This window comes from Pyrgilauda ruficollis, unplaced genomic scaffold (assembly GCF_017590135.1).
Source record: "Pyrgilauda ruficollis isolate IOZ18807 unplaced genomic scaffold, ASM1759013v1 scaffold39, whole genome shotgun sequence".
NCBI classification, from domain to species: domain Eukaryota; kingdom Metazoa; phylum Chordata; class Aves; order Passeriformes; family Passeridae; genus Pyrgilauda; species Pyrgilauda ruficollis.
The window spans coordinates 4836046-4858334 of record NW_024525378.1 but is presented as its reverse complement, the minus strand read 5'-3'; the positions used below and the strand labels follow the sequence as shown (position 1 = coordinate 4858334).

Sequence of the window (22289 nt, the reverse complement as noted above, 5' to 3'; positions counted from 1 at the left end):
ACTGTCAGCCACACCAGGGGAGTTCCCAATCCCTGTGGTGTGAGGGGTGGGATGGCCTCAGGGATGGTGGCTGCACCTGCAGCTCACCAGTACCCGAGGGAGAGGAGGGACAAGAGGCAGCCTCTGTGTGCTGAAGGCTCAGAGCTGCTGTGGGACACCCAGAGAGGGCTTTGGAGGAGGGCCCAGGGCTGTGGGTGCAGCACATCCAGTGGTCACACTCCTGTCCCCCTTGGAGAGGGAACAGCCACTGCCTGCCTGGAGAAGTCACATCTCAGGTTAGCCCTGGTGGGACTTGAGCTCTTCTGCTCTTGCTTAGAGGGTCCAGGGCTTTGGGAAGGGTATCCAGCCCCTTCCCCAGCCTGGGGGTGATGGGGAGCAGGGGCAGGGCTGCCTTTGGAGGCCTCCAGAGGGAGAGTGCAGCAGTGGGTATGGGCTGGGCAGCATTATCTCTGTGCAGGTTCCCTCAGGCTGCCCAAAATTCGAGTGACCCAGGACTGAGGGGGCAGGTGCAGCAGCTCCCTGCCCTCCCTTCCACAGTGACAGCTCCTGTGACTTCCAGTGCCTTTCCAAGACCTGTTGTGGGACATTGCCTTCCCAAATGTGTAGGGAATAGGGAACACACCTATTTGTGTCCTTGCTTTCTGTGAAAGCTTTTCTCCCCTGTCTGAATCAAGAGAGAAATTGCAGCTGGGGAAAATGACGAGGAACGGAAGAGAATTGGGCAGCCAGTCCATGCTGTGCTCCAAAAAGATGGAATTTACACCATGAAATTCCAGCTTGTCAGGTCTGACCTGTCAACAAAACTCCCCGAGGGAGCAGGGAAGGATTATCCAGACCTCTGACTTCCCAGGACAATCACTGGCTTTCCCCCTCCTCAACTGCATGCAAGAGATTCAGAGGAGGGAGAAAACTGAGTTTTGAATAGATAAGGCTGGAGACAGGATTCTCTGCATGTTTACATGCTACAACATGGAATTAATTTACTTGACACTGTGGTGTCTCAGGAGTCAGTATCAATTTTTATAGCTTACATGAAAATAAATCTTTCTCTCTCCTTACAGCACAACGAGTTTACTGTATGTACATTCTGTTAATATACACCAACCTTTAAGTACAAGAACACATTGGACAAACAGGGTCTTTCTGGCTCTACTGAGGGAAGGGGTGCATTTGGCAGTCCATGGAAAAGCAGGATGTGGCTTCACACCAGTCCCTGGCAATGCCTGCACAGGTCAGGGCTGAGTCTGTTGCAGTGACAAAGCCCTCTCAGTTTGGGACACCATGAAGAACACGGACGGTGAGCAGGGGTGAGAAAAATGAGCTGTCCTTACACGGCTGGATGCAGGGATGCTCCAGGAAAACACAAACCACACAGTGCCTCCTGTTCCGTGGGCAGGCAGAAATCCCACTCTGGCTGCTGATCTGACTCAGCTGCCCTCCTCCTTTCCTTCCTCCTCCTCCTCACCTCCAGTTTCCTCCCCAGGCAGGCACCTCCTGCCTGGCTCAGGGCCTGCAGTTCCCCTGGATAACAAAGTTAAACTCCTCCAGGTGCCCAAGGCTGCAAATACGTTTTGAGGGGGGGGTTTTGTCACCCCTCCGGTGTCTCGCTGCCACCTCTGGAGCCCCTCAGTTGATCTCTCCCTCCGTGAACTCCTCCTTTATGGACTGTTTGCGGGATTTGCAGTCCGGGAGGTCGAAGCCGAAGTCGGCCCAGTCGTCGGCCGCGCCGCGGTTGGGGATGGTGATGGTGTGGCGCACGCGGAAATGCACGGCCTCCATCACCCGCTGCCGCTGCAGCTCGCCCGAGCTGCCGATGGAGATGGTGGAGGCGTTGCTGCTGCTGGAGCGGATCAGCTGCTGGGCCCCGTAGTCGTGGCTCTGCTTGAGCTCCTGCAGACCCCGCCAGATGATCATGCGGTACTGCTCCGGGATCTTCAGTGCTGCGAGATCCTGCAAGGACAACACCACTGAGTGGGGCTGTACCAGCAGGAAAGAGCCCCAGGTTGTGCTTTGAGGGGACACATGGGTGCAATGCTCAACAGAGCAGAGCTGGACCTCCCGCCGTGGCCATGGGTGCCTCATCCCCTGGGTTATTTCTCTTTTGAAACCAAGTTACTCACTGCAGGTTTGCAGGCTGGAGATTTTTGTTGTTTTGGGAGGGGTTCACATCAAACTGATGTGGAAATGGGAGGGGAGGAAAGGATCATTCCCCTTGAACACAGGTTGCAGAGCAGCGTGTGGAGCATCCCTGTGGCTGTGCACTTGGGATGGACTCTGCTCTGGTCCTGGCCCAGGAGGCTGGAGCAGCACCAGCCTTGAGCACTGAGGTGGGTGACACCAGGAGAGGTGGGTGACCTCAGGCTGGGGACATGTGCCAGGACACACACCAGCACAGGGGGGAGCTGCCAGGGGTCTGTGTTAATGCCAGCACAGAGACTCACGGGAGCGTTAACTGGAGCAGACAGTGAGTATGCAATTAGTAGCTACAAACGCCGACTCAGACACACAGCTCTGCCCTGACACAAGTTTTGGCCATTCCTAAATGTTTCTGTGGACAACTGACAGGCAGTCATGGAGTTAGTTCAGCAAATGGTCCAAAACCAGGCTCAGGTTACACAACTGGCCCCAGCTACCATGACAAATCCTCATCTCTCCTGAGGGATGTTGTAGCTGCCAGGTAGAGACACTGCTACACCTGCCTGGGGCAAAACAAGGTCAAAACAGGGTCGGGCAGGAGCTCTGTCTCAGTCAAAACACCAACTCAGGGATTTACAGGGTTTTCCATGGCTCAAAACGTTCAGGATTATTTTTTGTTTTCCTTTTTCTTGTTCCTCTGATGGCCTGGGGAAGCCCCAGCTCCAGTGCCGCCCCTGGTACCAGCACCAGAGTGTGGCAGCAGCAGAAGCTGATGCTCTGGGCACTCAGGTATTTCCAGCATCCCCTCCATGCTTTTTCTGACAGCTTTTGCCTGACCTGGGCTATTTCATTCCAGACTTCCCTTAATAAAAATGTCCTGGGCTCAGCTCCCTTATTTTAGCTTCTTTCATTCTAAAGATTAGAAGGGGAAGAGGTGAGACCAGATTAAGCCTCTCTGAGCTGCAGTGGGGTGTCCCTGCTGGCTCTGTGGGATATGGGGTATTCCACTGAACACCTCAGCTGTGTTCTCTGTGTTAGGTGGAAAATCTCCCTGAGCTCAGGCCTGGGGATCTTTGATCTCTGTTGTTTCTGAGAGTCCGGAGGAAGCAGCTGAGATTGTTTGTGGTTTTTTGGGACTGGTTGTGATTTTTTTCGAGGCCTGAGCAATAGCTACCTCCAAAGGACCATCAAGGGGACAGGAATGACAGGCATCAATCCTGGGAACACATGTTCTCTGTGAGGGGTTGGGGCACCTTCCTCCAAAACACTTTTGATTTTGCTTTTCAGACCAACAGCTGCGGGAAACAAGTGGTAAGAACAGATCTCCCCAAAGCATTTACCTCTATGGATAGGTTCTGCAGGTGGTAAATATTCTGTAACCCTTGTGAGGTGAAATAGTCGATGCAGTTTGGACACCCCAATCCTGTTAAAAAACTGCAGAGAAAGTTTGGAAAATAAAGTGGCATTAAGTTCTCATGAACAACAGCTGTGTCCCATCTCTGTGGGGACAGACCATGTCAGGTGGGGGATGTGGAGAGCTCCATGGGTGCTCCACTGGCACTAAGGTCAAAGCACAGTGTGGGGTTGTGTTCATTCCTAAAACTACACATGTTTTTCTCCTGATTGTCTGAGATTTTGGCTCAGGAACTCATATAATATGAAGGAGCTCAAGCTACTGGGGAGGGGGATCAGGGCACAACCCAGGCTCTGCCCTGTGATCTGAGATTTTGGCTCAGGAACTCATGAGGGATCTCAAGCTACTGGGGAGGGGGATCAGGGCACAACCCAGGCTCTGCCCTGTGTGGGTGCTGGCCCAAGGTCTGTCAAAACATCCATGGTCTTTTTAAAGGCCAAAACATTAAAAACCTGCAGAGCTGTTAATACATTTCTGATTGAAATAAGCCACATGGACCCATTTCCAGGTGTTGCTGGAAGAAGAAGGGGGAAGCTCATAAAGATATGTAGGACAAGATCCTCTTTATGATGCACTTAATTTCTAATTGATCAGGGATGGATTCCCAGGGAGGTGTATGAGGGCAGTGGGGCTTCCTAACTGATTGGTAGCTGGGCTTTGGCTGCTGAGGTGAGAGGAACAGCAGTGATTTCTCAGTTGGGGCCAGTGGCCAGTTGACCAGTTGCCAGACAGATGGGAAGGTTAGAGCGAGGGGCACAGCAAGGAGCAGAGGACAAGACAGACAGGACACCAGGTGCCTTCCCTACCTGACGAGGCTGGGGTCTGCGTTGTAGGGTGGAGGGGGGGTGCAGTGTGACCCGGACACCATGGACTGGGATGAGTGGCCCCCGTTCATTTCTCCATTGGTCTGCATGGGGTGGCTGTTCAGCATTCCAGGTCCTGGGCAGTGACAACAAATACACCTGTTAGACACTACCCAGACCTGATAAACTGTGGGAAGCCAGGGCATAGGGAATATTTCTGTCTGCTCTGAGGGGTCCTCACCCCCAGGGAAGCACTGGCTTTGACCCTCACCCATGGAGAAAGCTTCCAGAACTACAAGATAGATTAGAGTCTACAAAAGTGTGAAACAGATTATAGAGAGTAGTATAGAATGTCACTTGGGTGAGAAAGTTAGGTTTTGGGATTTTTAGTATGTTGTAGATGGAGGCAAGATAGAGGGCATTGGGTGTTGTCCTGACCTTCTTCTTCACCTACTCCATTTTGTGTAGTGTTGGTGGCACAGGGTGATTGGTCAAGGAAAGCCACAGTTTTAGGTTACGTGGACAGACAAGGGATGAGTTGTTGGTAGACAGGTAAAAATAAAGTGCAATTTAAAAGTTAATTGGATGGGGCAACTTTAAAAGACCTTGAAACTACATCTGTAGCCATTTTGTGGTGCTTTTCCTATGTGCAAAGCCTGGTGTAGATGGTGTGCTGAAGCATTGATAAGATAATGATAAACAACTAGCAGAAGACCAAAAAAGTCCAGTTCATCTCCTTTTCCTGACAAAGAACTGCTCCAGGGGGGTTTCCCCTGAGAGGCAAACCCCCAGGGAGGGGCCCAGAAATCAAGAAATCGATAATAACCCCCACTCCTGGGCAGGGAGAGCCCTGTGCCCGGCCTGCTGACAGAGGACGTACCCATGGGGCCCAGGCTGGGTGCAGAACTGGAGCCGTGCTGGGCAGGCTGCCCCACCAGCTGGTTCACAGAGGGCAGCTTGTTGATTCCTCCGCCGTGGACTTTATTCATGGGGGAAAGCACGGGGCCGTAGGAGGAAGGTGTCTGCAGCTGGCTCCTGTTTGGGGTGGGAACAGTCTGGTCAGACTGGGGTGAGTGGGATGGAGCTGCTCTGCTCCGGGCTGCAGCTCCCTCCCAGCTCACAGGCCTCCTACAAGGGTGCTCAGGGGCTGTGGGGGACTTGAGGGGCTGGGGGGACTGTAGGGGCCTCAAGGACTGTGGCAGTCTCAGGAACTGTGAGGGTCTCAGGAGCTGCAGGGGCCTGGAGGAGCTCCAGGGCTCTGGGGGACTGTGGGGATCTGAGGGACAATGGAGGCCTCAGTGATAGTGGAGGTCTCAGAACTGTGGGGATCTCAGGAGGCTGCAGGGGCCTGGAGGATTGGGGGTTCTCAGGAACTGTGGGGGCCTCAGGGATTGGGGTGGTCTCTGGAGCTGTGAGGGTCTCAGGGGCTGTGGGGTTCTCAGGGCCTGTGAGGGTCTCGGGGGCTGTGAGGGTCTCAGGGGCTGTGGGGGTCTCAGTGGCTGTGAGAGTCTCAGGGGCTGTGAGGGTCTCGGGGGCTGTGAGGGCGACTCACTGCCTCGGCAGGAGCTGCTGCTGCTGCTGCCGGTAGGAATCCACCAGCTGCTGCGGGACCAGCTCCACCAGCTCCAGGCTCTCCTTTATCTTCATCAGGATCTCAAAGTTCTCCCGGCCTCGCACCTGGAGGAGGGAACAAGACCAGGACTTTGCTTTATTCCCATCCCACCTGGCCAATTCCCCATGCTCCCTTTTTTTCACCCAGACCAACTGTCACTGTGGCCAGGGACTGCTTGGGATGCCTCAATCCCTTGGACACCTGTGTCCATGGATGCTTCTGTTCCTATTCCCAAGGCTCCTGCTGTCCTACAGGAGCCCCAACCTGCCTGACATCCCCTCCCCAAGGTGCTTCTGGCAGGGGGGACGGTGCCACCGCTGTCCCAATCGGATTTCTGACCCCATTGCAGCTCACTCACACTTACAGGCACGTAGTACATCTCCTCCTCTCCGTGCCTCCGTTTCTTAACGCCGGTGCCCAGCGCTGGGATGCCCTGGGGGCTCTGCTTGAAGGCTGGAAAGGAGAGGGGAAGAGAATTGGTAGAGTCGTGGGAGACAGGACGTGGCAGGGAGCACCTCAAGCTGTGCAGGATGCTAAAACCATTCCCTTGGGCCCGGCATGTGCATGTCCCTTTGTTATTTTCAATAATGAATAAATATATCCAGCCATGAGAGCCATGCACAGGCATCTTTGGGCTCTGCGAGGAGAGGGGCGGGGTCTGACTTATGAGATTTAGTGGAGAAAGGTCAAAGCATCATCCCTGAGTGTGGATTTGAGCCCAAACTTGTGGAGGGCAGGGATTTCAGGTGCCCGGAGTCCCTCACCCCTGTCAGGGGACTCACTGCGCTTGTTGGCATTGCCGTTCTTGGCCGTGCTCTCGTTCAGGGCTTGCTGCTCTCGGAAATGATCCTCGTCGGCTTTCCGGTCCCTGCCGGGACAGGCACAGATCCGCCCCTCGAAGGATCTCCTGCCCAGGACCTGGCCGCTGGGAGAACAGCGCAATCAGTGGCCCTGCTTCCCCTTGGGAAGGGCACTGGGGCTGGCGAGGTGGACACCTTGATCTGGATGGGGCATGTCTTGGCGATCTGACAGTAGAGCTTCTTCAGCAGCGGGGAGTACTGGAAAACAGGAGACATCCCTCAGGTGGGGTGGAGGGTGCTCCCCCATCCAACCTCAGCTTCCTCTGCTGCTCTGGTGCAAAGGCAGGGCTTCCTTCTCTTCCCTTTCCCCTGGAAATGTTGAAATCTGACAACTTCACCCACACTATGTTTCCGTGTAAACCAGATACAGCCACCTCCTGGGGCAGGGAAGGGTTTTACAGATGGGCAAGGGCTCTGGCAGAGCAGGCACCACTGCACTGAGACAGAGGGAATGTCACTGGAAAACAGGAGACATCCCTCAGGTGAGCATCTCTGGTGGGGTGGAGGGTGCTCCCCCATCCAACCTCAGCTTCCTCTGCTGCTCTGGTGTAAAGGCAGGACTTCTTTCTCTTCCCTTTCCCCTGGAAATGCTGAAATCTGACAGTTTCACCGGCACTATGTGGTAGCTGCTCTCCACATAAGTCAGATACAGCCACCTCTTGGGGTAGGGAAGGGTTTTGCAGATGGGCAAGGGCTCTGGCAGAGCAGGCACCACTGCACTGAGACAGAGGGAATCTCACTGGAAATCAGCAAAACTCTTGTTCGTGCATCACTCAGCCCATTTTGGAAATGGGCCTCACACATGGAGCACTCAGGGCACTGACACACCACAGCCAAAGGAAATAATGCTTGGTGCCATTAGCAGTGTCACAGGACCTGGGAGTTTAGTTCTGACACAGATGGGTTTGTCCTGATCCTGACTCAATCCTTTGCAGCAGCAGTGGTTCATGGAGGGGACGGGGTAGGGACAGGATGGGGATCACAGCCCGGGCTGGCTGGGGGAGGAGGATGCTCTGTGGCAGCTGGAGGCAGTGCCAGCCGTCACTCCTGAGTAGAAAATGGTGTGTGGCCACCAAATTCCTCCCCGTGAGGGCACAGTGGGGTTTGCTTGGTGGCAAACTTGTCTCACAAGCCCCTTGGATGGAGGAAGCTCTGGGGGCTGCAGTGTGTGCCCCTCCAGAGCAGAGCTGGAGAAGAAGAGCTTGTCCTTCACCTTCCAAGAACTGCCCAGGTGTGGGGATGTGCAATTCCCTTCCACCTCAGCTGTGCCACGCTGTTTTCCATCTCACAAGGAATGTGTTTGCTATACACCAGCCCACCCCTGTGCTCGGAGCAGCCCGTCCCTGCATGGCAGGGCATGTTCCTGCTCCAGGTATTTTATCTCATCCCCACAACACAGCGCCCGATGCCAAAAAAATACCACCGTGCAGAGCGTTTGTGGGGATGTTAAAGCTTGTCCTGAGCCATCCAAATACAGGTGTGCCGAGGGGAGGCTCTGCTCTCCCCATGCCAGGCAGTTCCTGAGCAGGGGCTGCCCAAAACAGGGGCTCAGCACAGGGCTGGAGGGTGTTCAGGGGCTGACAGTGATGGCTCTGTCCCCACTTTTCCTGGCTATGAGCATGTCCCAGTGCAGCTGTGGATCAGGCAGGAAGGATTTGTGTCTCCCAGTCCCACTGGGATCTGCAGGAGTAGATCCATCCATGGCTGAGCTGCTCCCACCACCAGGACAGGGATAGGGCAAATAACAGAAAACATTGCCAGGTTTGTCTCATTTAGGTGGTCTCTGTGGAAGTTCTGAGAAGACATAAAGGGCCGAGGATCTGCCAAGGCAAACAGCAGCAGCTCCTGCAGCTCCTCCAGCACTGCACTGGTGGTGGCCAGCTGCAGGTACCAGCTCAGTGGGGTGTCTTGGGTGTCCCAAGATCAGAATCTGTTCAGTGCTGGGGGAGCAGGAAGATGCTGTGGTCACTGGGGGGTGGTGCCTGAGAGGTGTAACATTCACTTGAACCCAACAACAAGAATTAATCCTTATTTTTGTAGGCACTTGGACTCACCCAACAAGATAAGATGCCTGGAAACACCTACTGAAATCCCAAAATTTTGCTCTCATACCAGATGATGCTGACTACACCTTGACTCCATGGCCAGGTTAGCTTCCTGGGTGTGAGCCTGTATCCCCAGCAGGGATTCTCAGTGATCAGGCCTGAGCTGGAAGCGTGGGCTTCACTCACAATGGGGTGACTCTGCTCTGCCTGGCTGGAAACTCCCATGTGGCTACAGCCCATGGGACCCACTCACCCACCACGATGGGGTTCAACACCCTCGTTTAGAGGAGCCACCATGGCAAAACAAGGGTTATTTGGAGGGGGCTCTTCCTTGCCAGGTGTTAAAATACTGACAACTCCTGTCAAAGGATCTTTTCATGTAGACATTCCCGGGCAGCCCTCAACATGCCTGGGAACTATAACTGCTCTGGAAGAGCAGAGGTGCATTATGGCAAGTTCTTTGGTAACAAATTCTCTCATTATACCATGTTATGACATGGATAAATCTCTGTTAAATAGCAGAGTGATGCCCTGCAGGGGGAAGGCGGCCGCTCCGTGCAGACTTGCCTCTGCTGATAACCTTATCGTGTCCCAACAGCTCCGGGATCGCCTTCAAAGATCCCTCCACAATAACAAACTATTCTTTTAAGGAACTCCCTGCTGATAATTCTGGGCAAGAAAAGTCCAGGCTGTGCCCTGGGTGGCTGCGCTCCTGATTCCTCTCCCTGTGGAGCCGTCCTGTGCCACACCTCCAGCTGCAGCCAGGGCTGAGAGGTCCCACAGAGAGGACCTGGCTGCTCATGGCCACCAGGACAAGCAGCATTGTGATTTTGGGATGCCAGGAGGTTCTGCATCCCCAGCTTGGCAAAGCACACTCTCTGTAGGGGACAGCAATATCTGCACTGTGTAGTGTCCCTGGGCAGACACCTCTCTCCTCCATTATCTGTATTTGATAATTATTGGCCCCATGCACATCTCTGCTGGGCTGTGCTGCATCACCTGAGGTCCTGGTACCTCCCAGCACAGCCATACCCTGCCCAGCACCCTGCAGGGACCACAGCCTCCTTAAATGTGACATGAGGCAGTGGCAGAGCAGAACCCAGAGATCAAAATGCTGGGATTTAATCTCAAACCAGCGTGGCTGCCTCGCTGCTTGGCTCTCTGTGCCATGGCTGTGTTCCTGCCACCTGCACAGGGGAACCTCAGTCTGTTTACCCACATCCTTCCCATTCTGCAGTGTTTAGACAAACTGACCTCTCAGGACTGGCCACATGTGGCAGCTGGGTCACAGCCAAAGCTCAGGTCACTTGAGCTGTGGCCAGCTTGCTGCTGGGTATAGGAACAATATTTTGGGGCACCTGAACCCTTTCCTGGCATGTCCAGGATTCCTTTCACACCTACAAAGAAGCCAGGGTATGTTCTGCCCTGGGCATCTCCTGTCTGTGCCTCCACACCCTGCTCTACCCTGGGGATCACTGGTGTCTGTCTCCACGGTTACATTTGGACTCAGGTCACCTCTGTTCCTGGAAAACATTGGAGACTCTCTGTTTTGAGTATTATTTGTGTTTGAGGAACACAAAAGGTTTCTGTGGCTTGTGAAGGCTGGGTTGATTGAACCAGCACAGAGCAGCTGCAGCACTGACAGTCTCCCCTGGAAACACACAGAACCCCTATTCCTTTGGCATTTCCTGCAGCTTGCACAGCACTGACAGTCTCCCCTGGAGCCTATGGAAACACACAGAACCCCTATTCCTTTGGCATTTCCTGCAGCTTGCAGTGTTGCCCTCAACTTCTGGGCTGATACTGTAATGCCAGCTCTGTCTCTGTCCCTTCCCTGCTACTGCTGTCTGTCCAGAGTACTGGGAATAAGCAAAAAAAATGGAAAAGCCAAATTATTTAACTCCTAGCAGCCTATCATCTCTAAGCTCTGTTTCCCCAAGAGCTTAGTACCACAAAGGGCCTTTGGATGTGTCTGAAATGCAGCTGTTTTTTGGGTGAGACCATACTGCACCACTGCCAGATGGAACAGGACATAAACCAGTCACCCCATGGTGCCACCGGCCACTGTGAGGCTTCACCATGGTTATCCTGGTGCTGCTGCCCCAAGGAAATGTTCTGGACACCACAAGATTCCACTGAGTAAATGCCCCACAATGGCTCATGGATGCAGCGCTGACGTGGAGCCTCAGCATCATCACTGCCCACCCTGAGAGAGGACCAGGAGATGGCTCCAGAGGCCACCACTGCTCAGCCCCGGGGCTACCTCCCCACACAGGAAATGAGCAGGGAGAGGTGGTTTTCCCCATGGATGCTGACAGCCTCACACAAAAAATAACCTGAATCCTCTGCTGGAAAGTCTTCCTGGCGAAGTCCATCTCGCCCGGCCATCCCTGGGCAGCAGAACCGCTAGGAGGATGTGTCCCAACAGATTTGGAGCTGATAAAATCTTATTTATCTTCAACTGTTGACACCTAAGCGTCTAGACTTGCCTGTTGGGGAAGGCGCAGCCAAGGCCTCCTTTCCCTCTAGAAGGAAATGATTTGCTCAACAATTGCTTTTTCCACAAATCCTCCCCTCCTCCTCCTCCTCTTCTCCTACATTCCAGGCTTCTCATTAGCTTGACTCAAGACGTGTCCAGGACTGCAGTCAATGGATCCCCAATAAAGCCACTGGCCTGGCAAGGCAGAGAGAAGAAAAGTGCTGCCTCCGGCTGCTAATTTCCTTGCACTCCCCAGCAAGCAGCTGCAGAGCTGCATCCTGGGACAGGTTGGGGCAGATCGCAGGCGAGAGGTGATAATAACGTGTCTGTCATCTTCCCCAGACATGTAGCATCTTGCAAACCGCAAATACCGTTAACCGGCTCGGACGAATCTGTTACGGCAGATCCTGGAAGACGTGCCGGCGGCACAGCTAATTTTTTTTTCTCTGTCTAATTTTTTTTTAATAACTATTTTTTAATCACCGGCCTGTAAACTCCTCACTGAGCTGGAAATTCCTCCCCAAGCTACTTTGTTGCTCATTTACTACGAGCCAGGTTTGAGTACGACTGGTGTCTGAGAGGAGAGGGGAGTGTCCAGCAGGGCCTGAGGTACCTGTCAGCACACAGGTGGGCTGAACAGGGGGGATATTGCCCTGGGGATGGCTGTAAGAGGTACCCTGGTGCCCCGTGCCTCCAGTCCCTGCATCACAGTGATGATGGATTGAAGTGATGGCCATAGGGATGCCCCCAAAAGCCATCTCCCTACATCTCCATTCCCTGTGCCACAGCAGTGATGGATTGGGGTGATGGCCATAGGGATACCCCAAAACCCATCTCCCCACATCTCCATTCCCTGTGCTACAATAATGATGGGTTGGGGTGATGGCCATAAAGGATGCCAAACATTCACTTCCCTGTGCCTCCAGTCCCTACACCACAGATTCCCTGTGCCACAGCAGTGATGGATTGGGGTGATGGCCATAGGGATACCCCAAAACCTATCTCCCCACATTTCCATTCCCTGTGCTACAATAGTGATGGGTTTGGGGTGATGGCCATAAAGGATGCCAAACATTCACTTCCCTGTGCCTCCAGTCCCTACACCACAGCAATGATGGATTGGGGTGATAGCAATAGGGATGCCTCAAAACTCATCTCCCCACATCTCCATTCCCTGCACCACAGCAGCAATGGATTGGGGTGATGGCCATAAAGGATACACCAAAAGCCATCTCCCCCGTCTCCATTCCCTGTGCCACAATAATGATGGATTGGAGTGACAGCCATAGGGATGCCCCAAAAGCCATCTCCCCCGTCTCCATTCCCTGTGCCACAATAATGATGGATTGGGGTGGTGACCATAAGGGATTCCCAACACTCACCTCGCTGTGGTCCCAGTACCACAGCAGTAATGCCTTGGGGTGACACCAAGCCACCACCAGCTGTGCCCAGCACAGGGGGTCTCAAGGCACTCAGAAGAGCCCCCTGATCACCCCAGCCATCATCAGCTCTGTCCCCCACAGGTCTCCCAGCCCTACAGACTGCTGATGTCTCAGGGCCCTGCAGCAGAGCAGCACAGGGAGGCTCCCTGTGCTCCAGCCTGTGTTCTTCTACCTTAATTAGCATGCCATTACTGCTAATTAAAATTCCTTGGTTCATCCCCAAAGGACTCCTCTCCCTGCCTTCCCCAGTGAGCACATCCTTAAAATAACTTCCAGCGGGGATCTCTCTCACTGCTGATCCAACGCTGGCACAATGAGGGTTTAATCTCTTCTGGTAGCTCTGACTCCCTCTGTGTGGTGGATACTCAGATCCCCCAACCAAGCCAGCCCAGAGCTCCCTCCCACTCAAAAAAGGAAGCCACAAATCCAGCAAGGAGATTACTTCACACTGCCAAGGATGCAGGGAGCAGGTTGGGAGGAGAGAGAAGGGAAAAGGAGGCTGAGCTGGCCTTGGGAATTGCTGCTGGAAAGGAAATGTGAAAACCAGCACAGCAAGAGCAGGATTTAGGGGGAAACCACTGGATCTGGAGCATCCCAGGAGGGCTGTGCCATGCAGGAGGGGCTGCTCCTCTGCTCTCTCTCAGCCACTGCCTGGGGTGGGCACGGGCAGTGTGTGGCTTTGCCAAGGGCACACCAGCATCCTTTCCCCTCCCGTGCAGCAGAGATCAGGGCTCCCAGCCCTCTCCCACCTCTCCTGCCAGGGAGCTTTGCCTTCCCCATGCAGCAGCATTGCCAGGAAGCCATTCCCTTGACCTGTGCATACCAGACACGTTCAAGATAGTGGAACTGATAGTGGGATCGTGTTGGAACATCACACACCGAATTCCTTTGCCTTTTTTCTTAATTCCATTGTGTCTGGAGCTCCTGGAGCCTCATCCACACCCTGAGAGAGCTGGTGGAAAGCCTCCAGTGGTTGGCTTCGATGTGCTCTGGAGCAGGCTGGTGCTGAGGTTGCTTTCCTACTCCTGGCACACCAAAATATCCACACTCATCTGCACAGCTACTCAGGGTATCCTCAGCTGTTTCTGCCCAAATCATCTCCAGGGCATGACTGTTGGACAGCAGCCTCCCTGGGATATGGGAAGGTGCCAGAGAGAGTTTGCAGAGGGGGTTCATGGTACAGAGATGCTCCTGAAGAATTTTCCCTCCTCTTCATATCTGCCTCTACTCCAAAAAGCCACAGTGACCAGCAGGGGAGAGAACCTGCCTCCCACACACCACTTACACCCATCCTCCTCATTCAGTCAGGACCAGAGAAAACATTTCAGCTCCCCTGTGCTCATGCTCCAGCTGCAAGATCTATCAAGCAAGTGGAACCAGTTCCACGCTGCCATCTCCCACTGGCTGAGCACTGGGATGCAGCCTGGTTTGCTGTGGGTGACTGCTGGACAGCCATCCACGGCAGCAGGAGCTGCTCTCCCCTCCTGTCCAGCCTTCCCCATGCAGGGTTTTTGCTGCCTGAAACAGCAACAAGACCCTGGGTGTGGTTCAGCCCCTGCATGGCTGTGTCAGAGGGTCTGACACAGACCCTGCCTGCCTGCTCGGCGGTTTGTCCATCTCCCCCCAGCTCCAGGGGCTCCGTGTGAGCCCAGACAGCTGCCCCACACCGAGCTCGATCCCCCACGTCCCAAAGACCCCATTAACACCTCTGCAGCTCTGGCACACGCGACAGCATCCAGCTCGGAGGGAGCCCCTCTCCGCCGCCAACCCGACTTGAGAAAAATCCTAATTATCCGTCAGTTACCAGCTGGCTGGCGTGGCGAGGGGCTGCGGCGAGAAAACAGCAGCGATGGGCTGCGGCTGCAGCGTGTCCGGGCAGCTCCGGGCAGCGGAGCCGCGGTGCCCCGGCGGCCGGGCAGGATGCCGGCGTGCCCCGTCTTGCCGTGCCGCAGCTCCCGGGGCTCAGCCGGAGCAGCCTGCCAGAGGGGGGCTTCCAACCCGCAGGGAAAAACTTATTTTCGGCATCTGGCCGTTGGTCTCTGTGATAAGAAGGCCATTAAAAATGAAAAGGGAGGTGGTAGCAGATTGGAGGGCTTCCCGCAGGACGGGCTGGTGAGGCTGCTGCTGTCCAGAGCTGGTCAGAGCTCAGGCCGGGGGCTGGGACACCAGTGTCACCCACTGCTGCCCAGAGTCCCTCTGACAGGACAGAGCTGCGTAATGCCTGTCCCAAGGCTTCACCCTTCTCCATTCACCTTTTTTCTAAAATTAGAAATTCAGCATTTTGAAGCAAGAGAGAGCAGCTGATGATGTTCTGGTCACCCTGCCCACATTGCTACCCTCAACCCCCTTCCTCTTCCTCCTGCATTGAGTCAAGGGTGTCTGCTAAAGCACATCTTATCTCTGGAGAGATATGCAGACTCCTCATTTGAATCCTTCAGGAGTTGGGAGAATCCACCACATTCCTTGGTAAATTGTTCCTATGGTTAATTATCCTCACTGCTAAAAAAAAAAAAAAATATACCTCCTTGTTTCTAGTTTGAATTTGCCTGGCTTCAGCTTCCAAGTGCTGGATCTCATTATGTCTTTTGCTATTAGATTAAAGAGCTGGCTGCTATCAGGAACCACCTCCTGGGCACACCATGGTCGAGCCCCCTTGCTCTTCTTGGGGGAAACCTCCATGCACAACGTTTCTGAGGTATTGCTCTACAAGGCATCTGTTCCAAACTGTTCATTTTCTTCACATCTCCCTCCCAGGCTGTGTCTGTTTTGTCAACACAGGGTTTGAAGTGTGGACAGGAGCACTGTGTGTGGACAGGGCTTGGGGACACCCCTGCCCAGGTGACACTGATTTGCACAGCCCTGCAGAGCAAGGGCTTGTCCAGCACCCTAAAGGGGCCAGCTCACCTGTCCTTAGGATCCTCCTCTCCTACTGAGGGAGAATGGATAATGCCACATCCCCCAGAGGGATTCAAGTCAAAATCCTTCAAAACCAGGAGACCATTGGGATACACACTTCCATCAACCAAAGCTCGTGGCTATATCAAAAAATGATGCCAAATCTTTTGACAAGATGACTCACGGAAACCATTTGTTTTGGCATTGCCTGCTCACCAGCTGTCCTTTCCTCTGTGGCCAGATCCTCCATGATTCAACCCCAGATTGCAGGAGACCTTCAGCTGAGACTCCTTCCAGTGCAGCAGACCCCTCAAAGCTCCAAAATGCTGCCCAGCGTGTTGGCTCTGCTGAGCTTATGATCAGTGCCTGGTGGAAATTAATCAACCATCCTGGCATGAATTATTGGGTGCAGCAAAGCTCAGCGTATCCAAAAGCCACGAGGCTTCCCCAGGAGGAACAGGCTGGGTTGGTTCTTCCCAAGTGCTGTCCCAAAGCAGAGCACCAGGATGGTTGATGCTGTTTGGCAAGGTGTGGCCATCCCTGCTGTCAGATGTCCCTTTCTGTCCCCAGCCCTGCTGACCAGACATTTACCTTCTCTTCCTAAGTGCCTGCATTTCCCAATGGCTTTTCCTTACCTTAGGTGTGTGTTCCCAGCTCCTGTGGAGGCTCACACAGTGTTATTTGTGAGTTCACTAACAACACAGAACACATTTGTTTTGCTGAGCTCCTTACCCCGTTAAACCAGGACAAACTCAGGTGTGGCAGTGGCACTGCAGAGCTCACGGTGAGTTGGAGGAAGGCAGCAGCCTCATCTTCCAGCACTGACCATGCCTGTGACAGCCCCAGCCAGGAGGACACCAGGAGGACACCAGGAGGACAGGGAGTGACGCCAGTGTCACAGCAGCAGGACCATTTCTCATGTGGCACCTTGACAAGCTGGACATGCTGCACCCGCCTTGGCAATCCTGCAGGAATCACTGCTCCAAATGAAACATCCCCTGTGCTCTCCAGGGTGACACTGCTGCTCTCCACGAGGCTCAGCTCCAGTGCAGGTGGGCACTGGCCCTGCAGCCAACCTGCTCTGGGGGATGCAGCCACGCCAGCATTGTGGCTCAGAGGGCCACACAGCTCTGAGTGTCCTCCCAAGTGCTAAAACCACTTCAGGCATTCAAATCCTCACTCAGGACCCTTCCCAGGGCCCGTCCTTGCAGCCGTGGCTCCCAGCCCCAGCAGGTGGGTGCATCCTCCACAGATGCTCGCAGCCACCCCTGGAGTGAGCCCGTTCTTCAGGCAGCTCCCGGGTCCAGCTGCTCCCCCGAGGCTGGGAGGGCACCGTGTGGCACTGCCTGCCCTGAACTCCCGCAAAGGCTTGGGAAAAACAGCCACATCCTGTCCTGGGTGCCGAGTTCCCAGTGGGACACAGCCAGAGGAGAACAGTCAGCACAAGGTGATGTGAGACAGCCTGAGCAACCTTTAGTTAGAGCTGTGGAAAGATCCCGGGGGATGGGATGGCTTTCAGGAGGGGAGCCCCGCTGAGCTGCGTCTGCTCCACCCCAAAGCCATCCCACAGCACTCCTAGCTGGGGACAGTGGCAAGCGAGCATCGGCCACGTTCTGGCCCCCATCCCTACGTGCCGGGACAGGACACGCTGCAGTGCCTTGTTTCGGTTTCCATTGGGACGCTTTAGCACGGGAATGCCTCCCTTCCCTTCCCTGGGCAGGTCCTGTGCAGCTTTACCTGTGGCTGCCAGGCGTTATCCCCCAGCGGGGACAGGAGCGGGCTGGAATCACATCCTGCCCGAGGACCTCCGGTTTATTCACTTCCTAATGAAATGCCGCAAGGAAAGACAGTGGAAAGAGTGGAGATTTAACACCCTGCGAGGGCAGGGCGCTGTCCCGAGTGCCCGGTCCGTGTGAAGCAGCAGCCACCGCCAGCGGGGAAGCTGCTGGACTGCACCAGCGGGAATTCGGCTGCTTTTAAACACCCGATCGCTGCTGCTTTCCACTGCACACACCCTCTGGCTTCGGCAGGACACAGCCCCAGCGCTGCGGAGCTGCCGAGCCCCGTTCTCCTCCCGCATCCTCCCCGGGATAACGGGGAGCATCCCGTCCACAGCTGCCCGGAGTGTCCCTGCAGCATCCGAGGATGCTTTCTGTGTCCCGCGGGAGGGACTGTCTTGGCAATTAAACACGTCACCTTCCGCAAACAAAGGTCATTATCACACCCGGGGCTTAAATACCGCTGGGATGCTCTGCCCGTTCCATGACCATGTCAAACCGCAGCCCCGGAGGAAACTCTGCTGCTCCTGCGGGGTGTCAGCCGTCCCATCCCAACCTTCCTGCTCTGCCGGTGCTTCCCGGGGGAGAAAACCCGGCTCGAGCATGGTCAGCTGCTCCCTCAGAGGCACCCGCTGCGGGATTGACACTTGTGCCACCGGCCACAAGCGCTGGTTCTCCTTAAAAACGCCGAGCTGAGCCAGCAGCAGGGCTGCGAATTTAGGACTTTTTGTCACAGAAAGCAGAGCAGATCCCGTGCGCTCTGCCCGGCCCCCGGGTCCCTGCTCGCAGAGCTGTCCCGTGCCGGGCAGCAGGAGCAGCTGTGGAGCAAAGCTGCATCCCGGCTCCGAGCGACAGCAGGGGCTGTGCAGCCATCCCTCTGGGCATCAAAACCTACTGCGCTCAAAATCCTGCTCTGTTATTTGCTGCGACTTGTAGGGATTAAGTTACTCCTCTAATACGGGAGGGAGAAGGACTGTAAATGACATTTTACAGCACAGCTGTAAATGGCATTCACACCACAGCTGGGAACGGCGCCGGGAGACACGAGCAAAGGTCCCTCTCGCCCACGGTCTCGCCTCTGACAGCACCCGCTGGCAAATACGCCGGGAAGCACCGTGAGAACAAGGCAGGTACTTCCCCAGGACATTTATTTTCGCAGGACATCTACCCACAATTAAGGGAATCGCCACGAGAGAAGTGACATCCCAGCCGCCGTCCTTCACACCCCTTTGGGACAAACCCCCTGGAAAGCAAGCAGGGATGTTTCCAGCTACTTCCCTTCCCAGGGCCACCACCTGTGCCGGTGAAGTCGCCACCAGTGGTGGCTGCGTCCCGCAGCTGCCCCGTGCCACCTCCCCTTGCCACCACCAGCCTGGGCGCTGCTGGCAGTGAGGACGCGCTCGGCAGCGCTGAGCATCTCCCCAGCCAAGGCAGAAGAACTCAAACTTACTGTCCAGGTGGCTGACTTGGCGGTGCTGGATTGCTGGAAGGTCACCTCGAAGTGGTGGGGACCAGGGTAGTCGGTGTTGGAGGGGATGACGGGGGCCGGGGACATGGCGTCGAAGGTAGAGCTGGGCTGCGAGTAGGGAGAATGCGTTGGGACATTGGAGGTGTGCTCGGAGCTGTAGGGGCTGGTGGAGGCTGCTCTGCTGCCGATGCTCTGATCCATGCTGTTGTTCAGCAAATTGAACTGGGACTGGAGGAAGGGAAAAGGGGAGGAGGGAAAAAAGAAAACACCAGCCAGTTTAGAGACAGGGAAACCTCAGCCACCTTTCTCCAGAGCTGGGGTGTCCTGTTACAGCCTCCTTAAAGGGCCAGCGTGCGGGAGGGGAGTCAAAGGAGCTGGTCTGGGTGGCTCGGGTTTTCTGACAGGTCGCCACTTGTGTGAGGGATGAAATCCGTGTGCTTAAATCTCCCCCCTCGAGCCTCTCCATCCTCGCTGGAGGCAGCGAGGTGCCCCAATCCCCGGGTTTCTAGAGCACCTGCCTCGGGAAAGCCACGCTTCTGACAGCGGGGAGAGGGCAGGGAGGTTGTGGGGTTTGCTCAGGTGTGGGAAATGTTCCGCTGGAGGTGGGGAGTGCCAGCCCTGTCCTGCACGCAGGGCTCTGCTCCGCGCTGTCCCTTCCAGCAGCCAGAGTGTCACAGCTCTGCGAAGCCACCCCGCCAAGGCGAGCAGCAGTCCCTGGCGATGACACTGCTCCATCGCCGCGGCGATTCCCAGCGGCCGTCCCGTTTTCCAGCCTCTTTTCCAGCCTGTCCCCGGTGTGTTCACTGGTCACGGACACACACCCACCCACCGCTCCTGGGAGTGCTTCCCCGAGCCGGCCAGCCCCGAGCAGTGGTTTGTAGCTGGTTTCCCAGCGGGATGTCTGCTCCCAGTGCCTGATGCATCTCTAATTTGGGGAAAACCTCAAACCTACAAAGCAGGCGCTGCAGCAAAATCACAGGGCACAGGGACCTCTTAGGCAGGTCCTGGCTCTCATTCCAGACCTGTGGGACCAAATAATGACCTTTTAAATTTTTTTCCTTATTCCTATTCTGACCAATTACTGCCAGATTCTTCCAATAAGAGCTGGCAGCTCCTTTACCCAAGGCACAGCCCAAGCGACATTCCCAAGAGCCCTGTGGCTAAATCAATCTTAGTATTTCATCAGAAAATCAGAGTCAAATCAGAGCGAGTGGGATGGGGTTTTTCCCCCAGAAATCTACAATTTCTGAATTGCTCAGGGGTTGCTCTCACCCTGCAGCCCCGGAGGCAGTGGCAGTGCTGGTGACCATGCACACTGTCGGGTGCATTGCCGTGTGTCACCCTAGCTCCCAGCACTGGAGCAAGGGCACAGCCCCCCTGGGACTGCCCTTGTGCCTGGCAGGGACTGTCCCTGTCCCCAGCACCCTCTGGGGCAGCTCTGGGAAGCCAAGAGCTGTGGAAGCAGCCGTGGGCACAGCCAGCAGGCTCAGCCTTCTCCAGAGGGCTGCAAAGCTCACGGCTCAGGAATCAGGAAACGTGTTTTAACTTGGGATCCCAACCTCACCCAACCCTCTTCGATGTGGAATGGTTTAAAGGCAATCATCCTTCTCCAGGGAAGTTCTCCTGTTGCCTGCATCTCTCACAAGGTCGTTGGAGCCTGTGACTAACTGGAGGAATGCTGAACAAGATCTGGCTTGCTTTTATGCATCCAGCCATTTTCTCCCCTAAAATATGTGCCTAAATCCCTCTATTCCTCCTCACCACTCTATAAATAGCCCAGCCAAAGACAAGCCAAGCTTTCCTTAATCCAGCCTTCACCTGGAGAAAAACTTATGAGAAACTCTGGCAAAACAGGCACATTAGGAAAGCTTTCAGCATTCAACTGGGAAATGGAACTGCTGCAGGGACTATGGGCAGGGCAGAGCCACTGAGGTGGCACAGGCAAAGCTGAGGGATCACCCAGGAGAACAGCAGCAAGGGAAAGGGATTGCTGCTGGATGGGGCTGCTCCCAGCCCAGCTGATCCAGGAGTACCAGGGCTGAGCTGTTTTGCTCCCATGCTGAGAGACAGGACTGAAGCCATGGCTGAAGCCTGTGGCTGTGAATGGGCAAGTGAATGGGGACCCACCACAGAACGGAGCATCCCGAGCTCTGTGTGGGAGAAAACCTTCCCTCAGGAGGAATGGTGAGATATGAGACCCAGGGTATCACCTCTGGCTGCCCCGAGCTGGGATGCCTTAGCACAAAGCAGGAGGCAGCACCCTGAGTGCCCAGAATTTGGGAATCTGCTGGCAGAGAGACCCAGAGTCAGGTGCGTGGGCAAAACCACAGACTTGCTGCTCAAAACTGATGAAATTGTGGAAACATTCCGCTAAAAGACAAATTGAAGGCAACAGTGTTTGTGTGTGTGTGTAAATATGTACCTACACACACAGGGATAATTGTTCACACAACTGCAGCAACGACCTCCCATGGAACAGCCCCAACAATGGGACACACGGGCTTGGTACCAACACACTTAACATAAAACGAGGAATGAAAGGATTTCCTTCTGTCTTTGACTCTCTCTGTACCTGTGCTGGACTGTTCCAAATGCCAGGGACAGACACAAACCCTTTTCCCTAAGGAAACAACCTCAGCACTTAGGGACAGGGCTGGAAATGTATTACCTGCAGCACAGGTACAGGCACAGGTACAGGTACAGGTACAGGTACAGGTACAGGTACAGGTACAGGTACGTGCCCTGCCCTCCCAGGGATTTCCAGCAGGGAGAGGAAACCTGCCTGGGGAGGCAGGTGTGCAGTGTGGGCTCAGCTGAGGAGGTCCCCAGTGGATGACAAAGTGATGCTGGACACCCCCAGCACCCCCAGCTGCTCCTTGGGTGGATGCTCTGGCTGACCCCTTCCCACACACAGCTGAGGGACCCTGCACCCTCGGCACCTGAGCTTTAAATCAACACCTTGGGCTCTGCAAGCAGCAGATGGGGCAAAGCAAGAGGAGCAGTGACTGACTGCCGAGGCTGCAGCATCCTGCACCAACACGAGCAGGGCTGCACCAGCTCCAGGTCCTCCAGCTGGAATCCTGAGCTGCAGGACAGAGACAGGAGTGCACTGGCACAACCCCTGGAGCATCCAGCACCCGGGCTGGGCAGGCAGAGCCAGAGCAGGTACCCCCGACAGGAGTGCACTGGCACAACCCCTGTGCTGGAGCATCCAGCACCCGGGCTGGGCAGGCAGAGCCAGAGCAGGTACCCCAGAAGCAGAGGATAACTCTAAGGAGAGCATCAAAGCAAAGCCCGCCCGCAGCAAGCAGCACCTACCGTGGTGTAATGCTGCATCGGGTCGCTGATGTAGAGCAT

General features: G+C 55.1%; 1 protein-coding gene across 1 annotated transcript; it reads right to left on the bottom strand.

The window, feature by feature from the left end:
* Positions 1 to 1548: 1548 nt before the first annotated feature.
* On the bottom strand, positions 1549 to 22289 carry TP73 (tumor protein p73). The gene is made up of 10 exons (XM_041476554.1): positions 22251 to 22289; positions 18915 to 19160; positions 6940 to 7023; positions 6748 to 6883; positions 6330 to 6418; positions 5906 to 6030; positions 5234 to 5388; positions 4357 to 4489; positions 3477 to 3570; positions 1549 to 1950 (listed from the first exon to the last, which is right to left on the bottom strand). Exons 1-10 carry the CDS (start codon positions 22287 to 22289, stop codon positions 1627 to 1629), a joined length of 1425 nt encoding a protein of 474 aa, XP_041332488.1. The 3' UTR covers positions 1549 to 1626.

Excerpts from the sequence above, each read along its gene's own strand:
- TP73 (XM_041476554.1), bottom strand. The coding sequence starts at position 22,289 with ATGCTCTACATCAGCGACCCGATGCAGCATTACACCACG. Across the intron at positions 6,419-6,747 it reads CGGCAATGCCAACAAGCGCA|CCTTCAAGCAGAGCCCCCAG; the intron begins GTGAGTCCCCTG and ends TCTCCTTTCCAG. Across the intron at positions 5,389-5,905 it reads CAGCAGCTCCTGCCGAGGCA|GAGCCAGCTGCAGACACCTT; the intron begins GTGAGTCGCCCT and ends CACCCCAAACAG.